The sequence below is a fragment of the Tyto alba genome, unplaced genomic scaffold (assembly GCF_018691265.1).
Source record: "Tyto alba isolate M040663 unplaced genomic scaffold, T.alba_DEE_v4.0 Super-Scaffold_6, whole genome shotgun sequence".
NCBI lineage: Eukaryota > Metazoa > Chordata > Aves > Strigiformes > Tytonidae > Tyto > Tyto alba.
The window spans coordinates 43,734,438-43,746,668 of record NW_024881327.1 but is presented as its reverse complement, the minus strand read 5'-3'; the positions used below and the strand labels follow the sequence as shown (position 1 = coordinate 43,746,668).

General features: G+C 37.9%; 1 protein-coding gene across 2 annotated transcripts in view; it reads left to right on the top strand.

Annotated features, from left to right (window-relative positions):
* AFAP1 (actin filament associated protein 1) overlaps positions 1 to 12,231 on the top strand; it is a 124,284-nt gene that overhangs the window by 74,174 nt on the left and 37,879 nt on the right. For both annotated transcript variants that reach the window (XM_042808314.1, XM_042808315.1), the window contains exons 5-6: positions 4,013 to 4,224; positions 7,260 to 7,439. In XM_042808314.1, the coding sequence (XP_042664248.1) occupies positions 4,013 to 4,224; positions 7,260 to 7,439 (392 nt within the window). The remainder of the gene's footprint in view (positions 1 to 4,012; positions 4,225 to 7,259; positions 7,440 to 12,231) is intronic.

The window sequence follows — 12,231 nt, the reverse complement described above, 5'->3', positions numbered from 1 at the left end:
GTCAGTAATGAAGTTGCTTTTAAATTCAGTATGCCATTAATAATATATCTCCACTCAAGCAAAACTTACAGTAAATCCAGTTCAGTGGTAATTAAAATAAGCCACCAAAGCAGTGTATTAACCAAAGATGTAACCTTAGCTGTTCAGACTGTTTGAGATGGAGAAGACCATAACAAAGAAGTGCTTAAAGTGTAAGAAGTGCAAGAATAAACTGTTAAACAAATGTTGGGATAGATAATATTATCATAAGTAAATATTCCTATGGAATATTTTTGTAATGTCATTAATAGCAAGGAGACTTACATACCATGTGTCCTACCTGTAAAATCAAACAGGAACTGAAGAAAAATGCAAAATACAGGTAGTGAAAATTAAATATCCATAACTTCTCCAAGTCCCTGTATTCCATCTGCAAACAAACACCTGCATGTAGATAAAAATAAGACTGTATATGCCTTGTCTGATAACTCTTCTTTCTCTTTATTAAAAGACACTGATCTGTATAATATACCTAAATTATTACAAACTAATCTTTGGAATATGCTATTACAAATAATGTGAAAGTCCACTGTGATTTTCACCCCTTAACAGTGGTAAATTTTGATGAAGATAAAAGTGAAAAGCCAATGTCAAAAGAAGCTAGAATAATAAGCAAATGCAGAAGGTACAAAAAAAAAAAAAAAGATATTAGCAGCACTGAAACATGTTGTATCAGTTCATCCTAGGTTTCTGAGACTTTAGTAGACTTAATAAAAACACTGCTTTGGAGAGACATTTTTCACTTTTTCTACACATGCTAGTTTGTGTCTCTGAGCCTGAAAGCCATGTTTTGGATGTGATACAGCAGTTTGGAGAAACAAAGAATTGAAGCAGGATGTGGCAAAGAGCAGCAAAGTTTCATCCTGGATGATATGAGTACTCCAAGGTGGTCATCCTTCGTGGTGCAAGTCACACAGCAAACTCTTCTTCTGGCCAAGAGTCCCACCAACCAAGGAAGAGAGAAACATGAGGGGTAGCTAATGGGCAGGATGTGGCAACAGGTCCCCAGAGATCCTGTTAGCCTGTGGGAGGACGGGAGCTTCAGAAGCTCCTGCTGGCTTTCATCCTCTCATAAACAGAGATTTGGAAGAACCTGCAACTGCTGTGCCAGCAGAGTCCCTCTGCTGATCATACAACTTACAGCTAACTTGAAATCTGCACTTAGACTGCATGTGAGCCACATAGGAAGAACCTGTAGGATATTTAACATCCAGAATTTTGATCTCTACTTTGAAGTCTCAGTCAGCACTTCCTACCGTTAATTTTTGAGAAACTGGTAAAACTTGCTGTAAGAAAAAAAAATAATATTAAATGTTGTGAGGAAAACCCAATGATTTAACCCAGGAACTTTTCTGAAAAGAAGGTGGGGTTAATGATAAGAAGAAAAACAACTTTTTGATATATGTCAAAGAGATAACCTATAATTTTATCCAAGGTGAAACCTTCTTTTCTGCAATACCAAAAAGTTAAATCATGTCCTAATGAGGAAGGAAAAACAATGTGTTAAAACAGATTCTGTTTTTGCATCCTTTTGATTGATGCACTTAAAAATGCGGATGGAGAAGGCATATCTGATAGACCATCCTCTGATAAGAAAATTTGACTGTCATGCAAACATCCCTTCTTCCCTGTGTACACAGAGTGTAGAAAAATGACCCAGATCCACTCTCTTGGGAAGACAATATTTGAGGAGTGTTCCTCCTGTACAGTCATGTTTCAAGTTGATCTGATGAAAATTAATCCCAGACACTTACATAGAAAAGATGGTTTCTTAATTTTGGAGGAAAAATCTCGTTAGTAATTAAACAGAAAAATTCTACCAGAATAGTATTTCCATATCTCAATATATGAGTAGTGACTTCTTACATCTGCTTCTTACCTCAAAAAAAAATTGTTTCAGAATAATATTATTGCTAAAACTAGAACAAAATCATAAATGAGGTAAAAGAGTATTGTAGAAACAGAGAAAACATCAAGGTGAAAATTTTGACAGTGATGTAGCTGTGACAAAGGTTGCTACTAAATTTGAAGAAGGGATGAGGAGGTTTAGGGCACCTAAGTATTACTTTTTTGAGATGTGAGAGGCAGGAGTTAAAGATGAAGTTCCCGGAGAGACAGCAACTTTAGGTTATCACAGCTTGTCTCTTAGCCCATGCATTTGGGAGAAGGCCTTCTTGAAGATGTTGATTTAATGACTAGACTTTATATCTTTATATTTGGTAACACCACATCAATCATTCTGCCTCTGCTTCAAACAGGCTGGCATGCTACTGTGTGTTTGAGAGTGGTCAGTGATCTCTCAAGCATTTCCTGATGTTTCTGTGTGAAAGTTTGTGGATAGCCACTCCAAAAGGAGGTTGGGGGGAGAGAAAGTTTTGTTTTGGTTCTGATTTTGGTGGGTTTTTGCTTAGATTTTTTTCCTGCTTCATGGGAAGGAGGAAGAGATGGATAAAGCAGCAAGTTCTACCAGATCTTACACATTCTTTTAAAAAAATATGCAAAAATAAGTACTCTGGAATAAATGTTTCCAAACATGTCAGTTTAAACATCTACTCTAAATTTTTCTTTCCTTCTCTTGATTTTTGTAAATCAATTGTAAAATTATAGTGTTTTTCCATTGGTAATCATCTGAGGCTTTTACCACTTGCCCGTATGGACCTGTCCCAAACTAAACACCCTGTAGCAGCATTGACTAGAAGACAATAATTAAATTAAAATTAAAAAAAAAAAAAAAAAATTCCCAGAGCTTCAAATTTTATTTTCAGTTCACTTTGTAATGAATATATGCTGTTTTGTACATTTTTGTGAAAACACAAATCACATCAGAATATCTATTCTCAATTCAGAGATGTGAGATCTGGATATATTCCATTCTGACTATGCACGTAGGGTGGAAATGATATAGAATGAGCTTTCCGGCAATCCACTCTCTTGTCCTCTTCCCAATTGTCCCAGGTCTCCTTCCTACATCCCAGCTGTGTCCTTAATACCTACCTAAAGCAACTGAGAGGTTCTCTTCCACCTTCTGGCCTAAACACATATCAAAGTCTACTTGAAGTGTTTATATGAAATTTCGGCTGTTGAAAATATTCTGATCAATTCTCCCTATAGAAGTATGTGCCAGTGGATAACAGGCATGCTTACAGGTGTTATTATCTGAAGGGCTTTATATATATATGTACCCACATAGATAAATAAGTATGAATAGTGCAAGAGGGGGTTCTGTGATAATGGCAAATTAGTTTTGTAGTTGATGGGTCTGCTAGAGCTCACTGCATTGTTGAAAATGAAAGGCCTGATCAAAGATTATTTAATAAAAAGGAATTTTGCCATTCCATCACCAAACTTGGAGCAGGATTAAGCTGTTTAGGCTAAGCACACAACAAAATGGTTTGTTGCAGAACACCTGTAACTCCTGCAGAATATGTAGTTCAAGGAATAGCATTGTCTATTCAACGCTAATTGTATCAGTGCAGGTGCTGTATTTGAGAATTATATGAAATATTATGATAGATAGATAGTGCTCTATAATGTACTCTTTGTCATATTCAGCATTTGTTTCTTGATACACTGTACTAATATTGACATTTCCGTGTCAACATTTTGCATTATGTAATAGGGCAAGATTAAGATGTGTCTCTGTAAAAGAATTATGAAAGATGAAGGTATCTGCCAAATAGTATTTTGAAGATGATAAAACACTACCTAATTCCAGCTGTGTATTTCCAGCTTATTCTTTCAATTAAAATTCCCAAGGTGTCAGTATGGGTCTTTTTTAAAGTTTCATAATGGAACACCATCTCTTATTCAATTAACTTAACGTATTGATACTGCTAAGCACTGAAACAGCGATTTGTTCATGGCTGACTTTCAAAAGCATTAACTTAAAATGAACCCTGTTGAGATTTCCAGTTATTTCAGTACACTTTATGACTTAATGTTTTAACTTGGCACTTTTATGCTTTTCTCAAAGATTATGACTCAGATGCTATGAGCAGCTCTTATGAATCCTACGATGAAGAGGAGGAGGATGGAAAGGGGAAGAAAATGAGACATCAGTGGCCTTCTGAGGAAGCCTCTATGGATCTGGTGAAGGATGCCAAAATCTGTGCCTTCCTCCTTAGAAAGAAACGATTTGGGCAATGGACCAAATTACTGTGTGTTATCAAAGAAAACAAACTACTGGTAATTTTTATTTTTATCTAGCTATATTTACTTTGCACATTTGAAGTGATACTTTTACACGAATCTGTTTTTTGGAATATATTCTGCAAACAGTGGCCAAGTCTACAGTAACCTTACCAAAAAGTTTGGTCATGATTTACTCAAGAAATAGAGAAGCACTGAAATTTTAAGTGTATCATGTAGCCACCTAGGACTTTGATTTTTATTGCACTTAAACCCAAACAGTTCCCTGATATTGGAAAGAGTCTGGCCTATTATCTTCTAACATATTTCATTTAGGAAAAAAAATGCTGAAACTGTAAATCCAATCTTTCATTCCCTGCGGACAAAAAAATCTCATAGGGAGCCTTGTGTATGAGCTGTTGGATCAGACCGCTGGAGAGAACAGTCCCTTGTTAGACTGAGAATTCACTTGGCAGCATATGCTGTGGTAATATATACACTTTAAACTAAACCTTTGCCATCTGTTCTGTGGTAATTACAGATGCAGTATTCACATGATGCACAGCTGCATTATAGAAAGGAAAGAAACAAGTGGATATATTTGTTCCTTAAGCAAATCTGTTCTGTTTCTTTCTGATTAGAGGCATCAGTGGAAGATTTCATACATTAGTAAATTATCTGCTCATAGATGACTTTTTATTTTTTGAAAAGAGAGCCTAATTGAGGGAAAGACTTATTTCTGTGTCATTTTAAGCAAACTAATGCTTACAGTAATAAGTAAGTTGGGGTCTTAGGCACTCCCTGCCTTCCCTTCAGGTGTTTCCAACAGTTGTAACTAATTATGTAACTAATAATTACTGCAATATCCCAAATGTTAAAAGCTGATTAACAGGTGACTGTACATTTTCTGTAGAACCTCATTATTCTACGCTGATACATTGTAACTTAGGTGTGTTCACTTTCCAAGTATATTTGTGCTTATGGCTATATAGGAAATAACAGGACATGAAGTAGAGGCAAGACGTTTTTGAAACTGTAGTTGGAATGAATTTGGTGGTATTCAGTGTTTACTGAGGATTTAATTTTTTTATCATCCTCTATTTAAATGTTGAAAATAATGTTGATTCTGATTCAGTTTTTATTATATTGTTATAATGCCATTATGCTCAGTCCACCTTTTTATCACCATATGTCAGGGTCATATCAGATTTCAGGACTGTCTGATAACAGCTTGAACAAAAGAGAGAAGGCAAAAAGGAAAGAAACAGATTTTTCTCTGAAGTCACACAATATTTCTTCTACAATTATGTTTTTTGTTCTCTACAGAAATGTTATTTTTTCTATTTTCACTTCCTTTAGCCACATGTGTGGTCTGAAAAAGCTTTTTTTTTTTTTTTTTTTCCTTATGGGGATTGTCTTTCAGTAATTCCGTAGTGGGGATTAAGAAAATAAAAATCACAATAGGAGTCTAATGACCAAGTTACACAAGATTAGTTTATTGTTTGAAGGAGGACTTAGACATTTAACTTATGAGATATGCAAGTAAAACAAATATATGTTCTTAGGGATTAGTAATTGCTTGTGTTATAAATGCAGCTGTCATTGTAAAACCAAAATATTTTAATTAGAATTAGACATTAGAAATAACTTTTAGTAGAGAATTGTTTTTCACTTAAAGTCCTTTAATATAAAAATACTTCCGTTTTAGTAATGTAAAATTATAAATAAAATATTTAAATTAATATAAAGGGAATTGTATGCTGTTTATTGCTTAAAGTGACTAATGTGTGTTTTCAAGATTTCATAGTTTGAAAACTTAAAATTTTTTTAATGTTGGAAACAAAATCTGTGATCAAGCTAGAGAAACTTTGACTTAATGGCTTTTGAAGAGGGAAGGAGGTTTATGAGTCATTTGCAGAGACTGGTTTTGCAGGGGGGTTGTATTTACTCAGCGTAAGTTGCAGTGTTTATAACATACTTTTAACAGCTACTGTCTTCCTGACAGTTGCATCATGACATGAATACTGCTGCAGACATGCAGAAGTTCATGTGCTTGTCTCTGTTCACATTTATAGTCAGCTATTCTATGTATGCATATACTAACTAGTCTTTATTAGCAAATACATTCTTCATTACCAGACATCTCTTTAGCCTTCATGCTTATTTGTATGAGTGAAAGCCCAGTTTACATAAATACATAAAATAGCTGGGCATTCATGTACACAGTTAAACGTTGTTCCGTAGTCTGGCACTACAACAACTTTAGGAACCTCGGCTGCACTGATGCGTTGGAAGATGGGAATAGGGACTGGGTCTATCGGACAAGTGATGTAATGTGGAACTCTCCATCTTTAGATCACCAGTTCAAACACAGAGCAGGTCGTCAGTGATCCAGCATGTAATGACTGTTCACTGACAACATTTAGTAATGAGGGAAAAAAACATCATGTAAGTCATATAGTTTTAGCCAGGAGCTTACAGAGCAAACTAACATGAAGATTTCTGCAGTTTTGCGCAGTGACTATTACACTGTATTAGCTGGAAAAGTGGGAATTTGCACACTTTCCACATCGTGACAATTTTTAAAATTTATCTAAAGAAAAAGAACATCTGACTAAAGCATGTGCCAGTGTCTCTGAAACTGCAGCGTGTAAGCACTGATGTAGATTTGCCTTGATAAGCTAGGCTGTTGCTAGAGGGCAGGGTAAACATCTGGGCTTTAAAGTCATTACCTGTACAAATTTATTCTGCTGCTACATGGGAACAGATATCCTAAATCACCCTCTTCCTACCTCAGCAAGGTCAAGGTTGAGTCATAAGGATAATGCAGAGAAGCTTAATGTTCTCCATATGTTGTACCTGTCCTGCAATAAAATATGTCTATTAATGTCAGTCTGGAAGTAATTTGGTGTTACAGAGGGAATGAGAAGGAGATAAGCAAAGTTGGCATTGGCCTAACTCTGAGGTATGTTGTAAAGGGGCGCATGAAAAATACTAACAATTAAAAAATAGCATTTCTATATAATAACAGCTTTCCTTCAAGGTTCAGAAAGGTGATATCTAACTTTTGAACTTTCCTTACCTTTATTTAGTGTTACAAAAGTTCCAAGGACCAGCAGCCCCAGATGGAGCTGCTCCTGAATGACTGCAGTATCACATACATTCCCAAAGACAGCAAAAAGAAGAAGCATGAGCTGAAAATCTCACACCAAGGAGCAGATGCCCTGGTTCTGGCAGTGCAGAGCAAAGAGCAGGCAGAACAGTGGCTAAAGGTAAGGGGGGATTTCTGACCAGGAGCTTTTCCACCCACAAAGTACTTCCATTGCTGGCTTAGTTGACATTAATAACTGAGATAGACGGCAACTTTCATGCAAATCCAGACCACTTAAATCCCATCTAATTTGGGACTGCAGAAATGCAAACTTAATATTCAGGCCTCGAAGCAACTCCTTGGGAAACCAGAAGCTGAGTATTACACAGCTGCTGCTGCTGTGTATGGTTTTCACTGAAAATTGCACAATAATCTGGCACCAAGAGGAGAGGTGACAAATTCCCTTCCATTTTCATCTCCAGTTCATTCTCCAGAAAGCTTTAGTGGTTAGGGCACATGAGTAATGAGCTGAAGGTTCAAATTACCTAAGGTGGAGGGTGCTGGGACCCAGATTGCTTTTTGCAGTGACTTCTCCTGTAGACCTATGGCTACCACTATAGCCTACTGCCACAGGCTACCCTGCAAAAATTTGCCATCCTAACATCACAGTCACCTTTTTAAAAAGAAAGATGTCTAAGGAGACACCTGTTTGAATTGCTCTGGATGGAGAAAAATCCTTCAGCTTCCTGAAGTCAAAATTTGCTAATCGTGCTTTAGCAGCATATCATCTGTTACAGTTTGTTCTGGGAATGCAGACTTCTGAGAAATGGGTTTTTGTCATTGAATCATAGAATGGTTTTGGTTGGAAGGGACCTTAAAGATCATCTAGTCCCACCCCCCTGCCACAGGCAGGGACACCTTCCACTAGACCAGGTTGCTCAAAGCCCCATCCAACCTGGCCTTGAACCCTTCCAGGGAGGGGTTATCCACAACTTCCCTGGGCAACCTGTGCCAGTGTCTCACCACCCTCACATTAAAGAATTTCTTCCTTACATCTAATCAAAATCTGTCCTCTTTCAGTTTAAAACCATTACCCCTTGTCATATTACTACACGTCCTGTTAAAAGGCCCCTCTCCATCTTTCCCACAGGCCCCCTTTAAATACTGGAAGGCCACTATAAGATCTCCCTGGATCCTTCTCTTCTCAGGCTGAACAACCCCAACTCTCTCAGCCTGTCTTCACAGGGGAGGTGCTCCAGCCCCCTGATCATTTTCATGGCTTCTTCTGGACCTGCTCAAGCAGGTTCATGTCCTTATTGTGTTGTGGGCCCCAGAACTGGACACAGCACTGCAGGTGGGGTCTCACAAGAGTAGAGTAGAGTGGGAGAATCTCCTCCCTTGACGTGCTGGGTGCACTTCTCTTGGTGCAGCCAAGGATACTGTCGGCTTTCTGGGATGCAAGTGCACTTTTCTGCCTCACAGTCAGTTTTCCATCTGCTAATATCCCCAAGTCCTTCTCTGCAGGGCTGATCTCAATCTACCCATCGCCCAGCCCATATCTGTGCATGGGATTGCCTCAACCCATGTGCAGGGTCTTGCACTTGGCCTTGTTGAACTTCATGAGGTTTGCACAGGCCCATCTCTCAAGCCTGTCAAGGTCCCTCTGGACAGCATCCCTTCCCTCCAGCATGTCAACCACACCACACAGCTTGGTGTTGTCAACAAATTTGCTGACATTGCACTCGATCCCACTGTCCATGTCGCCAACAAAGGTGTTAAACAGCGCCAGTCCCAATACTGACCCCTGAGGAACACCACTCATCAGTGCTCTCCACTTGGACATCGAGCCACTGACCTCAACTCTTTGTGTGGAACCATCCAGCCAATTCCTTATCTGTCAAATACACGTCTCTCCAATTTGGAGACAAGGATGTTGTGTGGGACAGTGTCAAACGCTTTGCATGAGTTCAGGTAAGTGATGTCAGCTGCTCTTCCTTTATCCACCAACACTGTAATCCTGTTGTAGAATGCCACCAAATTTGTCAGCATGATTTTCCCTTAGTGAAGCCATGTTGGCTGTCACCAATCACCTCCTTGTTTTCCATGTGCCCTAGCATAGTTTCCAGGAAGATCCACTCCATGATCTTTCTGGGCACAGACGTGAGACTGACTAGCCTGTAGTTTCCCAGGTCTTCCTCTTTTCCCTTTTTAAAAATCATCTTACGCTCCTTTGTGTTCTTTCTGCAAATGTAGAAGATCACAATGCAAGGTCTGCAGTTTTAGATCCTAACCAGATTACTAGTATTTATGTTGGACTTTGCCAGTTTCAAATGTGAAGGTCAGTGAAGTAGTGTGGGAAACTATCACTGCAGTTTCAGTAGCTTGTTTTAAGACCTTGAAATCCAGCTTTTTAAATGCCTGTAAAAGTCTGAATGTGTAAGATTCATCAGGCATTCTCCATGCTGTGCTCTGATCTAACCTTATATGGTACTTATTTTTCTAAGAATAAATTGTGAGGTTTTTCCAAATACAATCAAATTAAACATGGAGGAATTTCTTCATGGCAGATAGTTTTTCTGCAGAAGAGGAAGACATAAATTGTAGCTTAAGAGGTATAAGTTCTGCTGTGGGCTAATTTACTAAATGGAAAATTAATCTGTAATTTCCTATTTTGCAATATTTGAATATACCTTTTGGGGGTTTGTGGTTTGTGTGTGTGTGTGTGTGTTTGGTTTTGACTGCGAGTCTGTATCTTAGCTTAGAAAATGCACTTTCTATTGTCTTTTTAATATAAACTAATCACAGCCATGTATTTGTTAGGCTTCTTCTAACATAGGTATCTTGTTTTAAGATTTAAAGTCTAGCACCATCCAAGCATCCCACTAATTCACCTACAGTTTCAGAAACACTGATTGGAATGAAAAGAAATTCATAAGTCATATTCTTTTCCAAGCGAATTCCGCTGCGGTGAGATCATAGTAACTGCACCATTATTTCCTGTGTTGTTCTAAACTTGGGTTTGGTAATACTGAATTCATTGGCATTTATCAGACTTTCTTTCATAATTTTTTTTTTTTTAAGTTGTACATAAAGCACTCCGTACACAGACAGACAGAGCAGTGCTAGTTTTTTCATATACCAGATGCATTCCTGCTACTTAGGAAAAAAAAAAAAAAAGTTTTTGTGCAGTTGCATGTTAACAAAGTTGTGTGTGCTGAGGGTGAATGGCCAGACAGTATGTTATCTGCAAAGCACTTAGAGGCAGTCTGACAGCACTTTATTTAGTTCCTTCATGCTGCAAAGCTCTCTCTTAATAAAATTCTTTTGAGTACATGGCAGCACTACTGTACGCTCAACTTCCAAGTCCTCAGTGCTGCTGCAGCACTCTGTTATCTGTAGAACAAATTGCCTATCCAACAGCTCACCAAAAATCATCTGTGCAGCTCTTACAACAGCTCCAATGTGTTCAAGAAGTATAGCTTTTTGAGAAGAAAAACAGTGGGGTTTGTATTTTTAAAAATGTAGCAAAATTTAAGGGATTTTTTTATTATTATGAAAATAATTTGTTTTTTGCTCATTCAGGCCTTACTTAAAATGAGCTTCTGAAAATCTTGTGTAGGAATGCTTTGTGTAGGAAGTTCCTATACTGAGAAAGAGATCACTGCTTGGCAGTAGTAGTTTGAGTGGTCCCTGCCTGTCACTCAGAGGGCATGGGTCCACTCCAGCACTCTGTCACCTGTGTGTGTTTTCTGTAGGTAATAAAATGGGCAGATTCAGAGAACGACAATGAGAAAGACCTCTTCAACCATATTTTTAAATTATAAGATTCCTTGTCTGTCAAAGATACTGTACCAATATGTGCCAGTGGAGGCAGGTTATCACTCAGTGAGTTCTCATGAATTAATATATAAGTGTCAAATTAAAGCTTTACTCTTGAGCCTGAAAAGCTTAAAGAGGCTTTGGAGGCCAGATTTTCCCATAGAGGCTAAGCTAGATGACTTTTTTTTTTAAAGTCAGATGCTATCAGTATATAATAAATAATTTTAAAATATCTATCAGAAGACAAGTGTGAAATAAATGCAGAATATTTTAGACCTTTTTTGTAACAAAGACACCAAAAAATCCCAGCTGATAAACCTGGTGCAAATTGAAGTCTAGACTGGAAACCACAAGGGGAGTTTCAGTTTTACCAGCTAACAAATGCTTGATGAAAAAAAGATAGCTGATGTCACCAAAGAGCCTGTCAGGATTTTAAAGCAAGGAGCATGACTAGTATAAATTCAGGCTAGAGCTGAGATCATAGCAGTAATATGGTGGGCAATATGAAGTGGTGGAATTTTCCAGACTTCAGTCCTAAAATGATCCCACAAAAATGTACATGAAAAAATGTGTGCAGTTGCACACTCTGACCCCAAAATGAGCTTTTCCCATACGCGCTTGAGTATATGTGCATCTGTGTGTGCTCTTGTGAATTTGTGGTCAAGTAAGGTCTTAAATCTACCTGTTTGTCTCAGCACATCCAACAGGCTGCTGAAACTACACTTATTTGTCAGCATCCCTGGGAAATTCTACATTAAAAATAAAAGGACTACTAAGAACATGGCATTACAAGAACATGCTTGTTTAGTGGCTCTATTCATCCAGATGAATGTGTTCTGTGTGCAGGACCTTCGGACTAGGCCACAGAAAACTGCTCTTAATATTAAAAATAAATAGATGCCAAAGAGATTAAGTTCTGAAGTAGCTTCTTGTTGAAGACTGGGAGAATAAAGAAATGGTCATGGTGTCCGGTCCCAAAGCCTTCTTTTCTTAGCATTGCCTCCTGCAAAAATGTATTTCTGAATTATCATGCCAGAGAGGTAATCTATCATTTTGAAGTACTGGCCTTGATTTTCATTTTTGCTCCATGTTAGTCACCCTTTGTTAATTTTTCTTCATTTTATGGTGTGCAGCCTTTTTGCAGCAGTCTCTTC